At 42.2% G+C, this 26,913-nt stretch overlaps 2 protein-coding genes across 2 annotated transcripts in view; both read right to left on the bottom strand.

Annotated features, from left to right (window-relative positions):
- LOC310799937 (uncharacterized protein) overlaps nucleotides 1–26,913 on the bottom strand; it is a 407,560-nt gene that overhangs the window by 306,551 nt on the left and 74,096 nt on the right. The gene's annotated exons all lie outside the window — the stretch shown is intronic.
- The window catches only part of LOC310800220 (uncharacterized protein), a gene marked incomplete at both ends in the record, with an annotated part of 99,671 nt that continues 73,269 nt past the window's right edge, over nucleotides 512–26,913 (bottom strand). The window contains 2 exons of the mRNA XM_083662805.1: nucleotides 512–1,326; nucleotides 1,467–1,650. Of these exons, the coding sequence (XP_083518931.1) occupies nucleotides 512–1,326; nucleotides 1,467–1,650 (999 nt within the window). The remainder of the gene's footprint in view (nucleotides 1,327–1,466; nucleotides 1,651–26,913) is intronic.

The raw sequence follows: 26,913 nt of genomic DNA, 5'->3' as shown, positions 1-26,913 counted from the left end.
TTATTTGTTTGAAGTTAAAGGTTGAGCACATGTTCTGAAATGCCTTAAACATTGCATGGTCACGTCTTGAGACATCGGTGTTAAAATCACCCAATAGTAAAACCTCACCATTCATTAGCTCTTTGTGTTTGGAACATAGATCTTCAAGCTTATTGTAGAAATCGCTCTGATCTGGAGGTCTGTAGCATACTCCTACAAGGATTGGCTTGCTTTTAGGCAACAAGATATTAGCCCATAGGGATTCTAACTGATCCTCGTTGAGATCAGACCTTACGTTGAATACAATATCAGCCCTTATATAAATACAGACCCCCCCCCCCTCCTATTTCGATCTTTCCTAGTTACTGTGTAATTTTCAATTTCAATTTCTACATCTGATATTGATGCATCCAGCCATGTCTCAGTTATACATATTATTCCTGCCATGCTACTATTTACGAGCTGTCTAATTTGGTGAATTTTATGTATAAGACTTCTCACATTGAGATGCATTATGTGTAAGCCCTTTGTTTTACAAACGTCTATAATCTCTGCATTCGTATACTGCCTTGCCTCCTCCTCTGCTGCTGGACCTGAAGTCGTCGGCTCCTGCCCGCAGGGAGTCCTTTGAAGCCCGTTGTTTGGTACGGCAGACGGTGCTCTGCTGTGGCGCCTGGTCCGCTGTGGTCGGCCGCTCGGCTCCTCTGCTGCACGGCCCGACGCTGTCTGCACGGACCCACCCTGAGACTGCTCCTTGCCGCTGATCTGCCCGGTCCTCGTTGCTCTGGTGGGCATCCTGGTTTGCTGCGCTGCTCCCCGGATCTCCTCTGCTGCTCGGCTCGGCGCTGTCAGCCCGCACCCGCAGGGAGTCCGCTCCTGGTCCTGGCCGTTGATCTTTTCGGCCCTTTCTGCTCTGCTGAGCCTCCTGGTTGGCTGTGGTGCTCCCCGGATCTCCTCTGCTGCTCGGCTCGGCGCTGTCTGCCCGCACCCGCAGGGAGTCCGCTCTTGGCCGTGGATCTGTCCGGCCCTTGATGCTCTGGTGAGCCTCCTGGTTGGCTGTGGTGCTCCCCGGATCTCCTCTGCTGCTCGGCTCGGCGCTGTCAGCCCGCACCCACAGGGAGTCCGCTCTTGGCTGTGGATCTGTCCGGCCCTTGATGCTCTGGTGAGCCTCCTGGTTGGCTGTAGTTCTCCCTGGATCTCCTCTGCTGCTCGGCTCGGCGCTTTCGGCCCGCCCCCGCAGGGATTCCGCTTTTGGTCGATTATTTGACCGGCCCTTGTTGCTCTGCTGAGCCGCCTGGTTCGCTGAGCTGTATCTCGGGTCTCCTCTGCTGCACGGCACGGTGCTGTCTGCCCGTACCCACAGATAGTCCTCGGTTGGTCGCTGTTAGCTTCTAGGCTAACAGGGCCTGTATTAGCCCCTTGGCTAGCTGCTCGGCTAGCATTGCTAATATTAGCATCTTGGCTGGCTAACCAGCACGCTTGCTCACCAGCTTGATTTACTGGACCTGGGCACGGGTGAATGTCGCCAGAAAGTAGGAGGCATATGACGATGACCGACCGAAGATCCCCTCCACCTTTCCGCGACACAGGACGCATCTTGCCCCGCTGTAGGACGTGGATGATCGCCGCCCGCCCGTAGCCAAAATGTTTGTCCTCCGTATTATCGTCGTCCTGTAGGTAGAAGTTTGGGAAATTTTCCATTCTTTCTCCTACTAGTGCTTTTTCTGTCTTTACATGTCTTAGACTCGTTAAAGCAGTAACGACCGTCAGGATAGTTAGCAATATCAATGCTCCGCGAGCAGTGGTGGACGCCGACCCGCCTGCTGCCGCCATGTTTCTCTCTCTCATCTGTATGTGTTGATCCAAACTCACATTCACATGAGTGATGACTTGTTTGACTCAGGAGAGGCTTTCAGGTTGATTGGCCGTGTCGTTTAAGTCCCCCCCCCCCGTTTCCTAATTGACTGTTTCTCGTTATATCTATTGATCCCAAAGTTTATAACTATGATGACCTCAGTATGTAGGATTTCACTCATAAATGTATCTTAACACTGTGTGGAAAAAATGTGAGAGCTAATAATCATCTGATGAGACCAATGAGGCATTGTTTTAAGTAACCAATAAGCTGTTTTAGGCTTTGATATTTGGTTTCATAGAGACAAACTGTTTCCAGCTTATCACACATTAAATGCTTGTTGTGTTTGCAATTGTCAGTTGTGTTATATTTAATTCCACCCACTGTAGCTTATATTTTATTTAGTTTTATATATCTTGAAATGATTTGTTGCTCAATTGATCTAAATCTACAGAGATAATTTAAATGTATCTCATTTTATTGTTATCTTATTCTCATTCTTAGTGAATTAAATAATAGCCTTTTTGGTAACACTTTACTTGGATAGTCCGCCTACTATAGTCTTCAGAGTATTAGTAACATTTCAACAGCTTATTAGTTGACATTCAACAATTCATCAATTCAGCTTTGTCTGTAGATGTTTAACAGATGATCTATAGAGTATATGTGACAATTCATGAACAGTGATTCTCAGAATGAATGAGTTGAAGATGAGCTATGCACTCAACCTATGCTTTACAAATGTTCAACAACCTGAATATTCAAGAATTAGTTAACATTTAATTAATATTTGTCGAACATTCTAATGATCAACTAAATGTTCAAGATTATATATACCAATCTTCCACAACGTTTCAACAGCTTATTAGTGGGGGGATTCAACTGTTTCACTGGCCCCTATTCTCCCACAGGCCTTCGGCGCTAAAACGGGCCTTCGGCGCTAAAAAACGTGCCTTGCGCCTGCCTCGGGAAGATATCAACATGGCTTTAGGCTGGTAAATGCGCTTTAGGCCGAATGGGCGTGGCGCACTCCCTGAATGGGCGAGAATGGGCGTTTCGGCGTTAAATATCGGCGTAATGATATCTTCCCACCTGGCGTAAATTTAGCGCTTTGCGCTTTTGAAAACCAGGCCTATTCAGTGCGCTGGTTGCGTGGAGCGCTCCCCTCTGGCTCCCCTCTGTCACCCTTCTCTGTGTCACTCTCTCCCTCTATCCTCAGTCTGACAGGCACAATACGACTCTCTCTCTCTGACTCCCTCGCTCAGACAGACACAACACACTTCTCATAGGAAAAAGTTGTAAGTTCACTGCCTGGCGTCCCAGCATGCATTGTGGTACTCCATTTCGCTACTAAATAGCAACCAAATGAGCCGAAAACCTATATTAAGGGAGGATCTAAATAATGTGTAATGGTAACACAACCTGCAATTGTAGAACATTTCAATATTGGACCAAATAAAACATTGAAATGAAAACACCACCCTATGTGAAACATATATGTCAGATAGGCTACTGTTGCAGCGAGAATGTTGGTGGATTTTCTCGTTACGCACAATGGCTCCTAGCGGCCTCAATGAGGAATTTGATTTAAAACTTTTTCTGTAATTTTGATTTCTTTTTCTTGTCATTATTTTGCTATGGTTTATCATTATGTTTTGCACCATTTTTCGTCTATTTGTGCACATTTGATTATTATTATCATACTCCTCCCTTTATTTCCAGAGCCAATGAGCTGGCAGTTGGCTACAGCCTAATCACATGTGACACTGGCACAGCCTATATATACACCCCAGCTTCATTTGTCATCCATTTCTTGCCTGATGAAGACCTATACGGTCGAAACATTGTTTTATTGAAAGGGTTGAAATAAACCTGGGAACATCAACCAGTGTGCGGACATTCCATCTTTTCAAACCTCCTGGGCCTATATATATCTCTTGTCGATTTAACGTGATTTAGATAAGTGACAGCGTAACGCGCTTCTGTCATGTCCTACTGTGATGTCCGCTCCAATAAATTGGCTCTACTTCACATTTTAGTTTTACAATAAAAACACATTTATGCAATGACTTTACATAATGTAGGCTATATTTATGTGCATATCCTACCATCCTAGCAGGGGAGAGAAAACGATATCTTTCTGGACAAACTTTCACCAATCTATTAATCTCATCATATAGGGATAGGCTATATTTTTCTAGCTGATGCCTTTAGAACATTCTTTTCACTTTGATCTTGCTATAGTGTAGCGTATTTACATGCTTGCAGTATTTAAACTGCAGTTAGATTGGTTTGAGAAGCATAATAATATGGAATAATAGCCTATATATGGAGACAGACAGACTGGATGAAGGGAGGGGGGGCAGAGCGCTTGGCTTTTGTCTGGTTTTGCTGGACCACTGGAATTGGAGCTTAAAAGGCAAGCGTGCGATTCGTTTATTGCACTTATCCAATGAGCATGATGGTGCATAATTTTACGCTTAAAAGGCGTGGTTGTAATGCTTTAGGCTGCGTGGAGCGCCAACACGAAGATATCAAGTGCGCTGGTCCACGCCCACTGCGCCAGGCGCTCGGCCTAGAAACTACGCCGATGCAAAGATAGGGGCCACTGTGTCTGTGTCACGGTTCAGCCGTGTGGCACCGCTGAACCTCATCAGCTGTTCCACTTCACTGGTACCACCAATGGTAGTCACTCTCTTGGCTGCTCCAGACAGTTTACCTGAGTTTTCACTCTCTTGGCTGCTCCAGACACCTGAGTTTTCACTCTCTTGGCTGCTCCAGACAGTTTACCTGAGTTTTCACTCTCTTGGCTGCTCCAGACAGTTTACCTGAGTTTTCACTCTCTTGGCTGCTCCAGACAGTTTACCTGAGTTTTCACTCTCTTGGCTGCTCCAGACAGTTTACCTGAGTTTTCACTCTCTTGGCTGCTCCAGACAGTTTACCTGAGTTTTCACTCTCTTGGCTGCTCCAGACAGTTTACCTGAGTTTTCACTCTCTTGGCTGCTCCAGACAGTTTACCTGAGTTTTCACTCTCTTGGCTGCTCCTGACAGTTTACCTGAGTTTTCACTCTCTTGGCTGCTCCAGACAGTTTACCTGAGTTTTCACTCTCTTGGCTGCTCCAGACAGTTTACCTGAGTTTTCACTCTCTTGGCTGCTCCAGACAGTTTACCTGAGTTTTCACTCTCTTGGCTGCTCCAGACAGTTTACCTGAGTTTTCACTCTCTTGGCTGCTCCAGACAGTTTACCTGAGTTTTCACTCTCTTGGCTGCTCCTGACAGTTTACCTGAGTTTTCACTCTCTTGGCTGCTCCAGACAGTTTACCTGAGTTTTCACTCTCTTGGCTGCTCCAGACAGTTTACCTGAGTTTTCACTCTCTTGGCTGCTCCAGACAGTTTACCTGAGTTTTCACTCTCTTGGCTGCTCCAGACAGTTTACCTGAGTTTTCACTCTCTTGGCTGCTCCAGACAGTTTACCTGAGTTTTCACTCTCTTGGCTGCTCCAGACAGTTTACCTGAGTTTTCACTCTCTTGGCTGCTCCAGACAGTTTACCTGAGTTTTCACTCTCTTGGCTGCTCCAGACAGTTTACCTGAGTTTTCACTCTCTTGGCTGCTCCAGACAGTTTACCTGAGTTTTCACTCTCTTGGCTGCTCCAGACAGTTTACCTGAGTTTTCCCAGTGTTGTGCCTGTAGACTTCCTGTTACTTCTGTGTTGAAGATTCTTCTCCTCTCTGCTGCACCACTGACTTGTCTGTCAGCCCGTCTGTCTGCTCGGCCTGGATCACAAACTCCCCGTGGCTTCCAGCTTCCATCCATCTTATCATTCACATCCCCTTGACCATCGTTTTGCAAATAAACCTTTTCATCTCCACTCACCTCATGTCTGTGTCTTCCTTTGGGTCCAAGCTAGCCGTAAAAGTCTGTAGATGTTTAACAGACTATCTATAGAGCAATAACAGTCCATGAACATATTCTCTGAATAAATTAGTTGAACTTGAACCAATCACTCAACAAACCACGAGTGGAGTACTGCCTTGTCCATGTAGTTTCATAAACCTGTTGCTTTTACCACAGAATTTCAACTACATAATGTAAACGTGAAGTTGACCATCACTTGCACAACCACTAACCATCTGTAGACTTTCATCTGGACTACCCAAGTAAAGTGAAAACGAGTTGATCTACAAATTCACCTCCATATTCACCTTATGCAGCCCCGCCCATGTTGACCCATTGTATCACGACTTCCTGTTCAAAATGCCAGATGTTTTACCTGCTCAAACTAGTCTGACTCACCTGGTCAAACCTAGTTTGACTCATATTATGTGTCACAGGAAGTGTAAATACAATCGGAATGTCCGATTGTATTTACACTTCCTGTTAGTCTCTCAAGCCAGACGCTCTCTTCTATAAGGTGAATAAGTAGATATGGATTATTTCATAACCACTAAACATCTGTAGATTTTTATCTGGACTACCCAATAAAGTGAAAACTAGTTGACAGTCTACAAGCTATTTATATCCATACTATTCATGAAAACGTTAACTGTACAGATGAAGCAGAAGCACAAAGTTGTACAAAATTTGTATTTCTCCACACACATAACTTCTAAGGCAGATTAGGCAAAGAGAATTGTGACACTTGTCATCACTGCCAAAAAACTGATGGTTTTAATAAAAACAAAATGGTATGAGGCCAGCAACACCTGCCTTAGGTCTTAATTTCACACACCGGCTTCAACAGTGAAGGGACACATCCTAACAATTAGCCAAGTCCCAGGGCATCACTAGACTTTTTAGTTTTGGCCGTACCGGGTCGTCCACAAGGCTGGATTAAAGTAGCCATGGGCCCCGGGGCTACGACTTTTTCAAGGGCCCTGTGGGTGAAGATTGATTGATTGATTGGTTGGTTGGTTGATTTATTGATTGGTTGATTGATTGATCGATTGATTGATGATGTGATGATGGAGTATTTCTCTGCCTTCTCCTTAATCCTCTCTGGTGAAACAATGTGCACGAGAGCAGGCAGCTGTAGCAGTTTTTTTTTTTTTTTTTGGACAAACCAGCAGTATGTAAATTGAGAACAAAATTCTTCAATTATCCAGTTCCACCCAAAACAAAATAAATTCACTACAAAATAATGAATGATTTCTACCCTTCCAGAAATGTTTTAAGGATGAGATTTGGCTTTGAGAGCAAATAATGTGTGTGTTTTCTGTAAAGGTTATATTGAAACAACTGAGCATCTTTTTGTTTCATGTTCTGAGTCACACCTAACTGTTCTGGAAACAATTCATCCATTGGTTAAATGGAAAAACCACAGTAATGCCTGTTTTTGATTATAATAGTATTGTTTTTGGTGTAATATTAGAAGACAAAAAATTGGACCTAATGATCAATGTGTTACTAATCTGAGCTAAATACTTTATTCATAAGGCAACATTTATGAAAACTCCACCCATTTTTATGTGCTACTACCCAACTACCTAACCCAACTCTACATAAAGTCCCTGAAATTATTGAAATCCAATTTTGCCAAAGACCTCTATTTTTCTTTAACAAGTCTCTAGCCATCTTACTGTATGTTTTTATTATTTATTTTAAATTTTATTTTTTTATTTTATTTTTTAGTTTCCCCCTGTTTGTCATGTGTGATTGTGCTGTCATGTGTCTGTTCATGCTTGTCGACATTGTATACATTTGTGATGATTGCCTTACAGTTGTAAATGCAAAGACTAAATCAATTGTAAAAAAAAAAAAAAAAAGCTGTAGCAGGTTTTCAAACAGGAAACCTTGTCTAAACCACAAACTGCCTGTCTTGAACATAACGGCTGCAAACATCCCCTTTTGCACGCACAGTCGGCTACCACAGGAAGCTTTGATCTCAATGAGAGCTGACTGTCAAAAACTGCATCCTTTGAACCATGCTGCCTGAGATAAACGGGTCACGTGACCAGCTTGAGAGGAAGTCAGAAGGAGGGGGTGAGACTGTTCACTTCATAAACGACTGAGCACCTTCGCTCTGGGCTTTGCTTTCATTTTCCCAGTGGATGTTGCAACTCGTCTGTACAGATGAACTGTTTTATTCAATAAATCCTCCTGTATTCATTTCCAACGAGTGACTGATTTTCTGATCTATACAAAGGCTTCACACAATTTCTATCACAGCTCCCTTATGACTTTTGCGACCCGTCCCCCCTGTAGAGGGATTTGAACTTTTGAACACACTGGTGGCCGTTTCTCTGAAGCGCCGGATGTTAAACATGGGATCATGAGGGCCACAACACAGGCCTGGGTGCTTTAACCTCATGAGAGGATGTTGTTGTAGATATTGAAGTATGATTTTTTGATATTGGCTAATTATGGGCGAGAGTGAGACAGGCGATGTTCTCAAACTGGTCGTGGGGTTAAGGTGACCTTGGAGGAGGAGGTTGGGAAACAGAATGATGGGGCTGGTTGTTTTGGCTCTGACAAAGCTATATAGTCAACATCACTGAATGGGGAGGTTGCCACTTTTCTCTATCCTCCATGCACTCTACTACCTCACAGCTCTCATACAGTATACTCTCACCACTGTTCTTGACCTGTCTATTCTATCGCTGTAACTTTCATGCAACTTAGAATAAACCACAGCTGAGAAAACTTGGACACGCTTATGGGGCCCTATCGTTGCAATCGGCGTAGAAACTGCGTTTAAGGCCTAGCGCTAGGCCGCCTAGCGCAGTAAGTGGGTGTGGACCAGCGCACTCGCTATCTTGGTATCGGCGCTACACGCAGCCTCAACCATTATAACCACGCCTTTTAAGCGTAAAATTATGCATAGTCCGCTCATTGGAGAATTGCAGTAAAGAGTCACACGCTTGCCTTTTAAGCTCCAATTCCTGGACAAATCCGGTAAAACCAGACAAAGCCAAGCGCTCTGCCCCCCCCCCCCTCCCTTCATCCAGTCTGTCTGTCTCCATATATAGGCTATTATTCCATATTAATATGCTTCTCAAACCAATCTAACTGCAGTTTAAATACTGCAAGCATGTAAATACCCTACACTATAGCAAGATCAAAGTGAAAAGAATGTTCTAAATGCATCAGCTAGAAAAATATAGCCTATTAGATTGGTGAAAGTTTGTCCAGAAATATATCATTTTCTCTCGCCTGCTGCAGGAAGGATGATGCACATAAATATACCCTACATTATGTAAAGTCATTGCATAAATGTGTTTTTATTGTAAAACTAAATGTGAAGTAGGGCCAAGTTATTGGAGCGGACATCACAGTATAGCAGATGACAGTAGAAGCGCGTTCCGCTGTCACTTATCTAAATCACGTTAAATCGACAAGGGATATATATAGGCCCAGGAGGACATATATGTTTCACATAGGGTGGTGTTTTCATTACGATGTTTTATTTGGTCCAATATTGAAATGTTCTACAATTGCAGGTTGTGTTGTGTTTTTCTCTTTCCAGTATTCCATCATATTTTTACTAATAACTTGATTTCATGAATACAATCTCATTGAAGCATATTCCATCAGGTAGGCTTATGGGATAACAGTTCTCTTACCTTGTGTCTGAAGGTCCAGGTTCATTACTGAAGTGTGGAGGATGATCTTTAGACCAGTCAGTCTTCATAGACAGACAGCTGGATACTGGAGACTCTGCTCTCTGCTCGTGGTACTGACCTCTGTAAATCAAAAGAAAAGGCAACATGTTTTCAGAGGTGATCAAACACAACGGGCTCTATTCTCCCACAGGCCATCGGCGCTATTACGGGCCTTAACCGCAAAAAAACGTGCCTTGCGCCTGTTTCGGCAAGATAGCAATAGGCTTTAGGCTGCCAAATGCGCTTTAGGCCGAATGGGCGTGGCGCAGTCCCAAAGTGGGCGTGTCGGCGCTAAATACCAGCCTAGTGATATCTTGGGACCTGGCGTACATTTAGCGCTTTGCGCTTTTGAAAAGCAGGCCTATTCTGTGCCTTCACTGCCTCTTCTCTGTCACCCTTCTCTCTCTCTCTCTCTGAGTTCCCAGCATGCATTGTGTTTCTCCATTTCGCTACTAAATAGCAACCAAATGAGCCAAAATAGATATAAAAGGTAGTTCTAAATTAATGTGTAATGGTAACACAGCCTGCCATTGTCAACATTTCAATATTGGACCAAATAAAACATCGAAATGAAAACACCACCCTATGTGAAACATATATGTCCTCCTGGGCCTATATATACCCCTTGTCGAGTTAACGTGATTTAGAGAAGTAACAGCGGAACGCGCTTCGGAACGCGCTTCTAATGGCATCTGCTATACTGTGATGTCCCTCCAATAACTTGGCCCTATTTCACATTTAGTTTTACAATAAAAACACATTTATGCAATGACTTGACATAATGTAGGCTATATTTATGTGCATCATCCTTCCTGCAGCAGGCGAGAGAAAATGATATCTTTCTGGACACACTTTCACCAATCTAATAGGCTATATTTTTCTAGCTGATGCATAGAACATTATTTTCACTTTGATATTGCTATAGTGTAGCGTATTTACATGCTTGCAGTATTTAAACTGCAGTTAGATTGGTTTGAGAAGCATCATAATATGGAATAATAGCCGATATATGGAGACAGACGGGATGAAGGGAGGTGGGGGGGGGGGGGGGGATCAGAGGCTTGGGTTTCGTCTGGTTTTGCGGGACCAGTGGAATTGGAGCTAAAAAGGCAAGCGTGCCATTCGTTTATTGCACTTATCCAATGAGCATGACAGTGCATAATTTTACGCCTAAAAGGCGTGGTTGTAATGCTTTGGGCTGCATCTAGCGCCAGCACGACGATATCAAGTGCGCCTGTCCACGCCCACTGCTTTGATCTGCGCCTGCCGCTCGGCCTAGAAACTGCGCCGATGCAACGATAGGGCCCAACGACTCTGCTTTTTGGGATAATTGATGTGAAGTTTTAATTCTATAATTAGTTTGTGTGCACACATTATGAATTTGGAGGAATGAAAAACAAAAAATTGAGGGAATAAAATGTCTTCTGTGTGTATGAATCGAGCCAAACTGACGGCAGGTCTAACCTACATCCAGGAAGTGAAATATACTGTATATCTTGTCCTCCATAAAACGTGTTTTTTCTCCCTATGGTCACTCCTTGTCTCTGTAGTTTTCAGTGCAATCGTGTAGGTAAGTAAGTAAGTAAGTAATCTTTATTTGTATAGCGCTTTTCAAAACAAAGTTACAAAGTGCTTCACAAAACATGGTACAAGATAATACATACTCACAGGTAAAAATAATGTATAAAATAGTATAAAACACCAAAATAAAACACAGGTTAGGTTATCAAATAACATTTCTTCATTACAGTATAACAGTCCTCTTACCTTGTGTCTGAAGGTCCAGGTTCATTACTGAAGTATGGAGGTTTGTCTTTAGACCAGTCACTCTTCATAGACAGACAGCTGGGTACTGGAGACTCTGCTCTCTGCCTGTGGTACTGACCTCTGGAAACACAAATGTTTGATACATATCATTAGTTCTAGTGACTTTAAATTCATGTTTTGTTCTCATATTCTACTATTGTCTTCATTTGTTGATTTCTATTTTATTTGTTTCGATTATTTCAATTATTTCTTATGTTTAGATTATTATCATAGGTTATGCATGTACATGTACTTTGCACGCCCACTGGCAAAAAGGGGGTTTGGCCAATCGCAAAAAGGCACCTACATTTCAAATGGATTCACGTAACATCACAAAACTCTGTAGAAAGGTTGGTGGAGGTATGCATTCTACAGAGTGCCCTCTAGTGTTTATATGTTTTCCTTTGTTTTTATACTGTATGTATTTATACTTTCATATTGTACATACTTTTCATTCATGTTTCTTGGCCTGGTTATGTTCTAGTGGTAGAACAGGTCAGTCTGTCATCTGTTGCAGACATTTCTACACATTTTACCAGCTGGTTTTCATCATCTGTATGTGTTGATCCAAACTCACATTCACATGAGTGATGACTTGTTTGACTCAGGAGAGGCTTTCCGGTTGATTGACCGTCGTTTAAGTCCCCTCCCCCCTTTCCTAATTGACTGTTTCTCGTTATATCTATTGATCCCAAAGTTTATAACTATGATGACCTCAGTATGTAGGATTTGACTGATAAATGTATCTTAACACTGTGTGGAAGAAATGTGAGAGCTAATAATGATGTGATGAGACCAAGGAGGTATTGTTTTAAGTAACCAATAAGCTGTTTTAGGCTTTGATATTTGGTTTCATAGAGACAAACAGTTTCCAGCTTATCACACATTAAATGCTTGTTGTGTTTGCAATTGTCAGTTGTGTTATATTTAATTCCACCCACTGTAGCTTATATTTTATTTAGTTTTATATATCTTGAAATTATTTGTTGCTCAATTGATCCAAATCTACAGAGATAATTTAAACTTATCTCAATAGCAATGAGCTTGTATTTTTCTCTTTCCAGTATTCCATCATATCTTTACTACTAACTTCATTTCATGAATACAATCTCATTGAACCATATTCCATCAGGTAGGCTTATGGGATAACAGTTCTCTTACCTTGTGTCTGAAGGTCCAGGTTCATTACTGAAGTGTGGAGGATGATCTTTAGACCAGTCAGTCTTCATAGACAGACAGCTGGGTACTGGAGACTCTGCTCTCTGCCTGTGGTACTGACCTCTGTAAATCAAAAGAAAAGGCAACATGTTTTCAGAGGTGATCAAACACAACGACTCTGCTTTTTGGGATAATTGATGTGAAGTTTTAATTCTATAATTAGTTTGTGTGCACACATTATGATAGGAATAGACTACGTGACAACCAGGAAAGACTGGTGACTACTGGAGAGTCAGTTGACAGCCGGAACAGGGACGGCACCCGGGTAGCAGTATGGGTTAGCTCCCCAGCCTGCGTCTTCCGTGAGGAAGAAGCCCAAAAACCCACGAGAGGCCTTTTAGGAGGGCCATTCAAGCCGCAAGTGGAGACTGCAGTGCCACCAAGTACTGGTACTGCATGGTGTCCACTAAGATACCATCACCTCGGAATGAGATGTTTGGAGCGGGGGAGTCTGGTGCAGCGCACAGGTCGTAGACCTGGTGAGACGAGGGAGGAACCCGGCCGGGTGGCAACCCACAGAGCCCGGTCCCTCTACGTACCAGAGCCCTCCCCCTCCCCCGGTCCCGGCAGAGTAGTTCCGGAGCAGCGGATTGAGTGGCCCTGACCGCATGACCACCTTCGACCCTCCCTATAGGGCTGACCGTGGGTAGCTACTGGGACGTAAGTTGGGGCTTGGCCAGCCCCGGCTGGGTCACCTGGGCGAGGGTGTATGATGTTGCGAGACCCGAAACATCCTATGACCCCAGGGTACATCACTGAGGATACGTCCCAGTTATGCATCCATGCAATGTTTTTTGTTTCTTTATGAATTAGGAGGAACGAAAAACTAAATATTTAGGGAATAAAATGTCTTCTGTGTGCATGAATCGAGCCAAACTGATGGCAGGTCTGACCTACATCCAGGAAGTGAAATATACTGTATATCTTTTCCTCCATAAAACGTGTTTTTCTTCCCTATGGTCACTCCTTGTCTCTGTAGTTTTCAGTGCAATCGTGTAGGTTATCAAATAACATTTCCTCATTACAGTATAACAGTCCTCTTACCTTGTGTCTGAAGGTCCAGGTTCATTACTGAAGAGTGGAGGATCATCTTTAGACCGGTCAGTCTTCATAGACAGACAGCTGGGTACTGGAGACTCTGCTCTGCCATCTTCTTCCTCCTCCTCCTTCCACATGTTCTGGAATTTGTGATCTTGTATCTGTGAAAGGTGCTATACAAATAAGCTTGAGTTATTTTCTCACTTGTACACTTGTACACCTAACCCTAACTCAGGTTAGGGAAATGGTTTGGTCATGTGTGTGTTTTTTTATGCGACTCACGGTTTCGAAACGCTGGGAATCGAACTCCGGCAAACGTCTGGCCACCAACCCCCACCGCACCGCTCTTACTGTCCACCGTGCTATTTCAATGCGACACACACACACACACACACACACACACACACACACACACACACACACACACACACACACACACACACACACACACACACACACACACACACACACAATTTTATTCTAGCTTCATTCATTATTGTGTTTTTTATCAACACTTGTCTTCAATGAGAATTGCATTTTCAAGCAGATCCTCAGCTGGCTGTAGTGTGTCGGGTGGATACTGTCAGTCAGGTGGTGAAATCTGTAGAACAGGTGCATCAGCGCCCCTCTGTGGTCACCCACGGTAGTCACAGTTTTCAGTGAAACTGCTGGTTTATGAGAACTCCGCCCACCCTCAGTCAGACAGGCGGATGACACAACACATGCGGATGTAGGCAAGTCGACGCATGTACAGTAGTAGGCCCTCTGTAAATCTAATATAATATGAAGCAGATTAGTTTCCCACCCCGCTCTGAAGTCCTGATCTGCCTGCAGAAAGTCAACCAGCCGTTTCTCTCTTTATGAGGAGTCATGTGACTGAAAGATGCTCATCTCGCAGAGTCTCAGACACACAGATGGAATAAAACTGGGTTAATTTAAAATAACGGTTTAATAAACTACGTCATGTCGGCCCACCGCCCACATCAACTTCTCTCGTTGTTTTACTGACGTCATTATCTCACTGTTACATCTCTTCTATGAGCGTTGAGAGAGAGGAAAATAGGCAGGTGAACGCAGGAGAAGACCGAGGCTTTTACAATAAACAACAGGGACGTAAACTCAGTGGAAAAAGGTGACAGATATCAGCCCGGGCAGAGACACAAAAAAAAACACTCAAATCATGAACAAGTGCGAGAAGGTGACTTTTACCTGACCTAAATGTACCTAAAGGTGACTTTTACCTGACCTAAATGTACCTAAAGGTGACTTTTACCTGACCTAAATGTACCTAAAGGTGACTAGTTTCATCCCTGAATAAAATAATGATAGGAATAATAACACTCACCCTGCTTCTCCCTCCTGCTGCTCTGCTCTCTCAATGTAAAATGGAGTCGGTCTGACTCGCTCTCGACACATTTTACTTTCACTTTCAACAGTTTGCTCCGCCTCAGCCTGTACAGTTTGATATATGGTCAGGGCCGGCGCTAGAGTGAAATGACTGAGGGGGCGGTTATAACTGGGGAAGGGGCTGATTTTTTTATTTTTTATTTTAACACGTTCACTGCCAATGACGTGTTAATACGTCAAAAAAAATCCAACGGTTGACTGCCAATGACGTGTTAATACGTCAAAAAAAAGATTTTTTTTTTTTGACCATGGGATGTGCATCTAACCCTTTTACATCTCTTATATAAATATTGGAGCCACCGAACGTGTACAACCCATTCCACCGACCCACTAAGTGGCGACAGTGCTCTCCCAGACTAGAAAAAGCAGAGCCAAAACTGCAGGGGAACGCGCGATGAAACCATTCTCATACTGTAGAATGGTTTGGTGAAAACGCTTTCGCTTTCGCGCTGATTGCTGGCGGTGAGGGATTGCAAATTTGCATAATAGATTACGGGTGGAACACACTTTCAAACACGCAGCATAAATAAGACCAGAATCGCAAAAGCTTCATCAAAGCTCTCAACCGAAACTCCAAGAAACGAGCGAGCCCATCCAGACTTGCCCAGCGGCCGCCAGCAGACAGGCACAGCAGCAGCAGCAACAGAAACGAGCTTGTGACACGCCCGCTGCAGCCAAGAAGAACACACACGGAGGGAGGAGTTTGAAGGAGAGGGGTGTTTCCTGCTGTTATGGAGGAAATTACTGTTCAAAACTATTGTTTAGATGTCTGACGTCTTACTGATGCCAAAAATGAATGGTTAAAGTGACTGTTCTATCGAATTTCACAAAAAGCTATTTATCTCAGCTTAAATTTTCAGACGCTGAAACCATGCTGTATTCAAGTGCTAATGCCTACATAACTACTAACTCTACAAACTAACTCTTTTAGACAGAGAAAGCACACATTCTATTAGTTCTTTTTAGATATTTTGTGTTCACAAAATCTTAGCAGAAAAGAATCCTCAGGTCTTGAAAGATGAGCCAGAATCCTCAAAAAACCCCTCTGGCAGAAGCTACCTACAGTAAAAAAAAAACAGCTGGCAGTGAATGTGTTAACATGATATTTTTATATCGTAAAACATAGGTTATATACCCGCTATGCCTATTTCTGGACTTTTTAACCATAATAACCTCTGAAAAGCGCAATAACAACACAAGAAAGACTACTATTCAAAATCAAATAAAACATTTGTTTCACAGCAGCAGATTAAGGCATTAAAGGAGAATTTTTTTTTTTTTTAACCTGGACCCATCTCCTGGCAATAATTAACAAATTTAACACGAGAGGGAGGGGGTTGTGGGCACATTTACCACTGGTACAGGGTTGTGGCACGAGGCGAAGCCGAGTGCTATAAACCCTGTACCAGTGGTAAATGTGCCCACAACCCCCGACCTCGAGTGTTAAATTTGTTTTCTACAACGGCTACCAAATAATATAAAAAATACACAATTGTAACATCCAATTCATTTATTTATAATCATTACTGGTTTCAGAATACATTTATCCTTCCGCCACAGAATATAGTTCCATACACAAGATCAATGATTGCACTAAACATTTAGTTGCCTTTGAGCCAAAAAACAACTAACCTATTCCTTAACGGGATTCACAGTTATTGATACATTGCCTGTAAAAGTACAGTTATTTAAACAGTTATCTAAAGCAGCCCGTTTTGGTGGTGGTGTGTTGATATCTGGTGACGGCAGAGGGCGTTTGTTTGTTTGACAGTCCCAGGTTCGGGGTCCGGGCGCTAGTCCGACCTCCCGCTAGTCCGACCTCCCGCTAGTCCGAACTCGTGACAACTCAAGCTCAGCCAGTTCTCTCTCCCCAATTTCACCATGTCGTTCTTTGTTCACTTCACCTTCATCTTCATCTAACCACTGCTCAAAACTCAATCCACCCAGTAAATCAAACGTTACTACGAAATCGGACATTTCCTTGTGTTAGAGATCGGCCATTTCCTTGTTGAAGATTTGGACTGACAGGCTAACAGTGGGCGGAGTCAGCACAGGGAACGGAGTCAGCATCAGGGAGCGGAGTGATACTGCGGTTGGAGCCGAACTGTAGATTGTTGGCGTATTTACCACTGTTGCTAGCCAATCAGAATCCAGTATTCACTCATGCCGTTGTAGAATTATGATTTGGCCACTCACCCAGCGATGTCCGCGGCGTTTCTGGCCGTCCTAGCGTTGTTTTGAGATCAATAGCGTCCAAGTCAGCCTGGATTCCGACAACCCCAACAACTTCAGACCCATCTCCAACCTCCCATTTCTCTCTAAAATACTGGAACGCACCGTCGCAACTCAACTCAAACAATACCTCCACACCAACCAGCTTTATGAAACTTTCCAATCCGGCTTCAGATCACACCACAGTACCGAAACAGCACTACTCAAAGTCACCAACGACCTCCTCCTCTCCTCTGATTCTGGCTCCCTCATCATTCTCCTCCTCCTCGACCTCAGTGCAGCCTTCGACACCATCAACCACTCCATCCTCCTCAGTCGCTTAAAATCAATTGGCATAACCGGCACAGCACTCTCCTGGCTCACATCCTACCTGTCTGACCGCTTTCACTTCATCTCCATCAACAACTGCAAATCCCACACCACCCCAGTATTACACGGAGTCCCCCAAGGCTCGGTGCTTGGTCCCCTTCTCTTCATCCTTTACATGCTCCCCCTAGGTCACATTATTCGCCGCCATGGACTACAATTTCACTGCTACGCTGACGACACCCAGCTTTATATCTCCACCAAAACCATCACCCCTGCCACTCTCACCACCCTCACTGACTGTCTCACTGAAATAAAAACCTGGATGACCAACAACTTTCTCAAACTCAACTGCAATAAATCAGAAATCATGATCTTTGGCCCAAAATCCCTCCTCCCCTCCTCCCAGAACCTCTCACTCTGCATTGATGGACATACAGTCACCCCCTCCCCTCTGGTCAGAAATCTCGGCGTCATCTTGGATCCCACACTCTCCTTCAAGTCACACATCAACAACATCACCAAAACATCCTTCTTTCACCTCCGAAACATTGCACGACTCCGCCCCACTCTCTCCCCCTCAGCCGCCGAAATACTCATCCACGCCTTCATCACCTCCAGACTAGATTACTGCAACAGCATCCTCTATGCCATGGCCTCCCTTCCACTGTCCTCCGTAAACTACAATATGTCCAAAACTCAGCTGCCCGATTACTCACCCACTCCCGCTCCAGAGAACACATCACACCCATCCTCCAACATCTCCACTGGCTCCCCATTCAGCACCGCATCCACTTCAAAATCCTCCTCATCACCTACAAAGCCCTCAATAATCTGGCCCCCTCTTACCTAACAGATCTCCTCCAGCGCCACTCCCCCACCCGCCGTCTCCGCTCTGCTGATGCAAACCTCCTAACCCCCATCACCAAAACCAAGCACCGCACCACGGGGGACAGAGCCTTTGCCATCGCTGCCCCAACCCTCTGGAACTCTCTGCCCCTCAATATCAGAAACTCGGACTCACTCACCTCCTTCAAAACCAAACTCAAATCCCACCTCTTCAAAACAGCCTACAATATCTGACTTCTACCTCTAACCACCATTCCATCTCGTTTTCGTTCTTGTTATTTAGTTTTGTTTATTGTATTACTTTTCTATGTATTGTAAAGCGTCTTTGAGCTCCCCAGAAAAGCGCTATATAAAACTTATGTATTATTATTATTATTATAAAAATGGGATAAAAAATCGGGAAAAAAAATATATTTGAAAAAAACATGCTGCAGCAGAAAGGGAGATAAACAGCGGACACTATTTTCGTAGTTAAGCTATGAAGTAGCCTACTTCCCCCCCACCAGTAGTTTGAACACTGATAGAAATAAGCTGATGAAGGAGACTAGTCAGTCCCTGATAAAACTCCCCATTTTAAGTTGCTAATCTTATGTTGTTATCCTTGATGTCATTAATGTATTACATTAACACACAAATGTATTTTTACTACATATCTTGTATACTGTACATAACAGATGTAGGCCTATATTTGTTTTATGTTTTATATTTTGTGTAACCTAACAGCTGCATTCTGTACCCTGTTTTTATATTTGCCTTATAACATCTAGGGACAAACATTGCAAACTAGCTTAGGCTATAAATGTTAGGATATATAACAATGTGAATGCTCTATGTTTATGTATCTGTCCCTATAGAAATAAACTTTTCAATCAATCAATCACTGTAAGATTCCACTATGCAAGCGGCATCAAACTCCAGTAGGTGGTGGTAATGCACAAAAAGCTGTTTGCCAACCGCCATTAAACTCAAAAGAAGAAGAAGAAAAATACACAGCTTTGTTTTAACTCCCGTTGCCCAGTAGGGGCGCTATCTGTACTCTCTCTGACCCCTGACTCGGAATAACAACAACAGCTGGAAACCAACCAACAGCAGCAAAGCAGAGACAGCGTAGAGACCGCTAACGTTACTTTGCTTTACCAGTCACGGTACGTGCACATCATGAAACGCTCGGCGGCTTGCCTGCTGAAAAAGCCGCTTTGACGCTGCATCTTGATAGGCTGTCTTGCTCTATTTCCGTGTCTGATTGGTCCATTTGCCTCGCGCCCCCTGCCGCTGGAACCGCCCACAGCGTTTCACTGTCGCAGACTAGAGGCGGCTTGTCTCGGAGCGGCTTCACGCTCGCGGGGCGGGACTAGGGCGGGACCTTTCGTTGAAGCTACCCAATGACAGCTTAACCTCGCGTCACCAGGCTCTTCTCGGCGAGAAAGAGCCTGGCTCCCGCCCACAATTGATTTTGTCACCCTAATGGTTCCCGCCTAGAGCCCGCCCTAGACCGGATGGCAGCGTTTCTAGCTCGTCAACTTTCACGTTAACTTGACAATTTGACCCAAGTATCAGAATCCTCTTTCACCGTTTTGACCGGTGTGTCAGGCGGTGGTGGCGGAGATGCCATATTGCATAAACGTTTTGTTTTATGTAACGCTAGCTTTGTTTTGATCAGACTCTAGTTTAGGTAACATCACCGCGTCAAGCTAACGGCAACAAAGACGTTGTTGGTGTCCACCCGCTATGCCGACCACTCGCAATGCCGACCTTAGGTTTAGGCGTGGGGGGTGGGAGAGGTTAGGTTTTGGGTTAGGGTCTGGGGGAGGTTAGGTTTAGGCGTGGGGGTGGGAGAGGTTAGGTTTTGGGTTAGGGTCTGGGGGAGGTTAGGTTTAGGCATGGGGGCTGGGAGAGGGGAGGTCGGAACAGCGAGAGGTCGGAACAGCGACATGGAACCGACGTTGTTAGGCGCATTGCCATCCGGTGTTAATTCCGGGTCCGGGGTTTACGCCCCCATGACAAAAAGCGGGGTGGAAGGTGCCCAGACTAATGACAGCTCTTCCTACACATTTCCTCCCCCCATCCTCCTGTGTACAACGTTTCTACAGGCTACAGCTCCAAGCTGGAAGCTGGTTTGCACGCCCACAAAACGCTGCGACACAGCGGAAAAGCGAATTTGCCATTGTAGATGTGCACGTACCGTCACACTGTTGCTTTTCTACCACAGCATAACTCACTGCGGTGAAGCCAGCCTACTCTCGCTGTTGCCTCGTCAAACCAGCCGCTCCTACATTTCAAGGGCGCCCTTATTGCAGACCTTACGGTAAATACACCGCGCGTTGACCAACTTCAGGGTTTCAAAATAAAATGTCAGGTTTTTGAAAGGCAATAACAGAGATGTGTCGAATTGTCGATGATTTTACCAGCCAGCCAGTGTATTCTACACTGATTTTGAGTCATTAGGTCACATGACCTGGAAGGTATTCAGCCGTAAATGCTTATTTTTCGATAAAGAAAATAATATGAAATATATGGAGTATTAAACTCCAATAAAAATAGGTGTGTCCTAACCAGGCTGTGCAGTAATGCCATTCTACATAGATTTCGAGTCATTAGGTCATATGACCTGGGAGTTATTGAGCCGAAAAGCCATATTTTTCCATAAAAAAATGAATTATGAAATTTGGGGAGTATTAAACTCCAATAAAAGAAGGTGTGTCCTAACCAGGCAGTGTAGTAATGTCATTCTACATTGACTTTGAGTCATTAGCTCATATGACCTGGGAGTTATTGAACCGAAAAGCCACATATTTCCATAAAGAAATGAATTATGAAATTTGGGGAGTATTAAACTCCAATAAAAAAAGGTGTGTCCTAACCAGGCAGTGTAGTAATGTCATTCTACATTGACTTTGAGTCATTCGGTCATATGACCTGGGAGTTATTGAGCCGAAAAGCCACATTTTTCCATAAAAAAATGAATTATGAAATATGGGGAGTATTAAACTCCAATAAAAAAAGGTGTGTCCTAACCAGGCAGTGTAGTAATGTCATTCTACATTGACTTTGAGTCATTAGCTCATATGACCTGGGAGTTATTGAGCCGAAAAGCCACATATTTCCATAAAGAAATGAATTATGAAATTTGGGGAGTATTAAACTCCAATAAAAGAAGGTGTGTCCTAACCAGGCAGTGTAGTGATGTCATTCTACATTGATTTTGAGTCATTCGGTCATATGACCTGGGAGTTATTGAGCCGAAAAGCCACATTTTTCCATAAAAAAATGAATTATGAAATTTGGGGAGTATTAAACTCCAATAAAAGAAGGTGTGTCCTAACCAGGCAGTGTAGTAATGGCATTCTACATTGACTTTGAGTCATTAGCTCATATGACCTGGGAGTTATTGAGCCGAAAAGCCACATATTTCCATAAAGAAATGAATTGTGAAATTTGGGGAGTATTAAACTCCAATAAAAAAAAGGTGTGTCCTAACCAGGCAGTGTAGTAATGTCATTCTACATTGACTTTGAGTCATTAGCTCATATGACCTGGGAGTTATTGAGCCGAAAAGGCGAATTTTTCAGAAAATGCATGTTTCCATAAAGAAATTAATCATGAAATATGGGGAGTATTACACTCCAATAAAAAAAGGTGTGTCCTAACCAGGCAGTCTAGTAATATGATTCTACATTGATTTTGAGTCATTCGGTCACATGACCTGGGAGTTATTGAGCCGAAAAGGCGAATTTTTCAGAAAATGCATGTTTCCATAAAGAAATTAATCATGAAATATGGGGAGTATTAAACTCCAATAAAAAAAGGTGTGTCCTAACCAGGCAGTCTAGTAATATGATTCTACATTGATTTTGAGTCATTCGGTCATATGACCTGGGAGTTATTGAGCCGAAAAGCCACATTTTTCCATAAAAAAATGAATTATGAAATTTGGGGAGTATTAAACTCCAATAAAAGAAGGTGTGTCCGAACCAGGCAGTGTAGTGATGTCATTCTACATTGATTTTGAGTCATTCGGTCATATGACCTGGGAGTTATTGAGCCGAAAAGCCACATTTTTCCATAAAAAAATGAATTATGAAATTTGGGGAGTATTAAACTCCAATAAAAGAAGGTGTGTCCTAACCAGGCAGTGTAGTAATGTCATTCTACATTGACTTTGAGTCATTAGCTCATATGACCTGGGAGTTATTGAGCCGAAAAGCCACATATTTCCATAAAGAAATGAATTATGAAATTTGGGGAGTATTAAACTCCAATAAAAAAAGGTGTGTCCTAACCAGGCAGTGTAGTAATGTCATTCTACATTGACTTTGAGTTATTAGCTCATATGACCTGGGAGTTATTGAGCCGAAAAGCCACATATTTCCATAAAGAAATGAATTATGAAATTTGGGGAGTATTAAACTCCAATAAAAAAAGGTGTGTCCTAACCAGGCAGTGTAGTAATGTCATTCTACATTGACTTTGAGTCATTAGCTCATATGACCTGGGAGTTATTGAGCCGAAAAGGTGAATTTTTCAGAAAATGCATGTTTCCATAAAGAAATTAATCATGAAATATGGGGAGTATTAAACTCCAATAAAAAAAGGTGTGTCCTAACCAGGCAGTCTAGTAATATGATTCTACATTGATTTTGAGTCATTCGGTCATATGACCTGGGAGTTATTGAGCCGAAAAGCCACATTTTTCCATAAAAAAATGAATTATGAAATTTGGGGAGTATTAAACTCCAATAAAAGAAGGTGTGTCCTAACCAGGCAGTGTAGTGATGTCATTCTACATTGATTTTGAGTCATTCGGTCATATGACCTGGGAGTTATTGAGCCGAAAAGCCACATTTTTCCATAAAAAAATGAATTATGAAATTTGGGGAGTATTAAACTCCAATAAAAGAAGGTGTGTCCTAACCAGGCAGTGTAGTAATGTCATTCTACATTGACTTTGAGTCATTAGCTCATATGACCTGGGAGTTATTGAGCCGAAAAGCCACATATTTCCATAAAGAAATGAATTATGAAATTTGGGGAGTATTAAACTCCAATAAAAAAAGGTGTGTCCTAACCAGGCAGTGTAGTAATGTCATTCTACATTGACTTTGAGTCATTAGCTCATATGACCTGGGAGTTATTGAGCCGAAAAGGCGAATTTTTCAGAAAATGCATGTTTCCATAAAGAAATTAATCATGAAATATGGGGAGTATTAAACTCCAATAAAAAAAGGTGTGTCCTAACCAGGCAGTCTAGTAATATGATTCTACATTGATTTTGAGTCATTCGGTCATATGACCTGGGAGTTATTGAGCCGAAAAGCCACATTTTTCCATAAAAAAATGAATTATGAAATTTGGGGAGTATTAAACTCCAATAAAAGAAGGTGTGTCCTAACCAGGCAGTGTAGTGATGTCATTCTACATTGATTTTGAGTCATTCGGTCATATGACCTGGGAGTTATTGAGCCGAAAAGCCACATTTTTCCATAAAAAAATGAATTATGAAATTTGGGGAGTATTAAACTCCAATAAAAGAAGGTGTGTCCTAACCAGGCAGTGTAGTAATGTCATTCTACATTGACTTTGAGTCATTAGCTCATATGACCTGGGAGTTATTGAGCCGAAAAGCCACATATTTCCATAAAGAAATGAATTATGAAATTTGGGGAGTATTAAACTCCAATAAAAAAAGGTGTGTCCTAACCAGGCAGTGTAGTAATGTCATTCTACATTGACTTTGAGTCATTAGCTCATATGACCTGGGAGTTATTGAGCCGAAAAGCCACATATTTCCATAAAGAAATGAATTATGAAATTTGGGGAGTATTAAACTCCAATAAAAAAAGGTGTGTCCTAACCAGGCAGTGTAGTAATGTCATTCTACATTGACTTTGAGTCATTAGCTCATATGACCTGGGAGTTATTGAGCCGAAAAGGCGAATTTTTCAGAAAATGCATGTTTCCATAAAGAAATTTATCATGAAATATGGGGAGTATTACACTCCAATAAAAAAAGGTGTGTCCTAACCAGGCAGTCTAGTAATATGATTCTACATTGATTTTGAGTCATTCGGTCACATGACCTGGGAGTTATTGAGCCGAAAAGGCGAATTTTTCAGAAAATGCATGTTTCCATAAAGAAATTAATCATGAAATATGGGGAGTATTAAACTCCAATAAAAAAGAGGTGTGTCCTAACCAGGCAGTCTAGTAATATGATTCTACATTGATTTTGAGTCATTCGGTCATATGACCTGGGAGTTATTGAGCCGAAAAGCCACATTTTTCCATAAAAAAATGAATTATGAAATTTGGGGAGTATTAAACTCCAATAAAAGAAGGTGTGTCCGAACCAGGCAGTGTAGTGATGTCATTCTACATTGATTTTGAGTCATTCGGTCATATGACCTGGGAGTTATTGAGCCGAAAAGCCACATTTTTCCATAAAAAAATGAATTATGAAATTTGGGGAGTATTAAACTCCAATAAAGGAAGGTGTGTCCTAACCAGGCAGTGTAGTAATGTCATTCTACATTGACTTTGAGTCATTAGCTCATATGACCTGGGAGTTATTGAGCCGAAAAGCCACATATTTCCATAAAGAAATGAATTATGAAATTTGGGGAGTATTAAACTCCAATAAAAAAAGGTGTGTCCTAACCAGGCAGTGTAGTAATGTCATTCTACATTGACTTTGAGTCATTAGCTCATATGACCTGGGAGTTATTGAGCCGAAAAGGCGAATTTTTCAGAAAATGCATGTTTCCATAAAGAAATTTATCATGAAATATGGGGAGTATTACACTCCAATAAAAAAAGGTGTGTCCTAACCAGGCAGTCTAGTAATATGATTCTACATTGATTTTGAGTCATTCGGTCACATGACCTGGGAGTTATTGAGCCGAAAAGGCGAATTTTTCAGAAAATGCATGTTTCCATAAAGAAATTAATCATGAAATATGGGGAGTATTAAACTCCAATAAAAAAAGGTGTGTCCTAACCAGGCAGTCTAGTAATATGATTCTACATTGATTTTGAGTCATTCGGTCATATGACCTGGGAGTTATTGAGCCGAAAAGCCACATTTTTCCATAAAAAAATGAATTATGAAATTTGGGGGGTATTAAACTCCAATAAAGGAAGGTGTGTCCTAACCAGGCAGTGTAGTAATGTCATTCTACATTGACTTTGAGTCATTAGCTCATATGACCTGGGAGTTATTGAGCCGAAAAGCCACATATTTCCATAAAGAAATGAATTATGAAATTTGGGGAGTATTAAACTCCAATAAAAAAAGGTGTGTCCTAACCAGGCAGTGTAGTAATGTCATTCTACATTGACTTTGAGTCATTAGCTCATATGACCTGGGAGTTATTGAGCCGAAAAGGCGAATTTTTCAGAAAATGCATGTTTCCATAAAGAAATTTATCATGAAATATGGGGAGTATTACACTCCAATAAAAAAAGGTGTGTCCTAACCAGGCAGTCTAGTAATATGATTCTACATTGATTTTGAGTCATTCGGTCACATGACCTGGGAGTTATTGAGCCGAAAAGGCGAATTTTTCAGAAAATGCATGTTTCCATAAAGAAATTAATCATGAAATATGGGGAGTATTAAACTCCAATAAAAAAAAAGGTGTGTCCTAACCAGGCAGTCTAGTAATATGATTCTACATTGATTTTGAGTCATTCGGTCATATGACCTGGGAGTTATTGAGCCGAAAAGCCACATTTTTCCATAAAAAAATGAATTATGAAATTTGGGGAGTATTAAACTCCAATAAAAGAAGGTGTGTCCTAACCAGGCAGTGTAGTAATGTCATTCTACATTGACTTTGAGTCATTAGCTCATATGACCTGGGAGTTATTGAGCCGAAAAGCCACATTTTTCAGAAAATGCATGTTTCCATAAAGAAATTAATCATGAAATATGGGGAGTATTAAACTCCAATAAAAAAAGGTGTGTCCTAACCAGGCAGTCTAGTAATATGATTCTACATTGATTTTGAGTCATTCGGTCATATGACCTGGGAGTTATTGAGCCGAAAAGCCACATATTTCCATAAAGAAATGAATTATGAAATTTGGGGAGTATTAAACTCCAATAAAAAAAGGTGTGTCCTAACCAGGCAGTGTAGTAATGTCATTCTACATTGACTTTGAGTCATTAGCTCATATGACCTGGGAGTTATTGAGCCGAAAAGGCGAATTTTTCAGAAAATGCATGTTTCCATAAAGAAATTAATCATGAAATATGGGGAGTATTACACTCCAATAAAAAAAGGTGTGTCCTAACCAGGCAGTCTAGTAATATGATTCTACATTGATTTTGAGTCATTCGGTCACATGACCTGGGAGTTATTGAGCCGAAAAGGCGAATTTTTCAGAAAATGCATGTTTCCATAAAGAAATTAATCATGAAATATGGGGAGTATTAAACTCCAATAAAAAAAGGTGTGTCCTAACCAGGCAGTCTAGTAATATGATTCTACATTGATTTTGAGTCATTCGGTCATATGACCTGGGAGTTATTGAGCCGAAAAGCCACATTTTTCCATAAAAAAATGAATTATGAAATTTGGGGAGTATTAAACTCCAATAAAAGAAGGTGTGTCCTAACCAGGCA

Source organism: Poromitra crassiceps (assembly GCF_964638095.1).
Source record: "Poromitra crassiceps genome assembly, chromosome: 29".
NCBI lineage: Eukaryota > Metazoa > Chordata > Actinopteri > Beryciformes > Melamphaidae > Poromitra > Poromitra crassiceps.
Note: the sequence above shows the minus strand (reverse complement) of the source record. Positions and strands in the feature narration are given on the sequence as shown.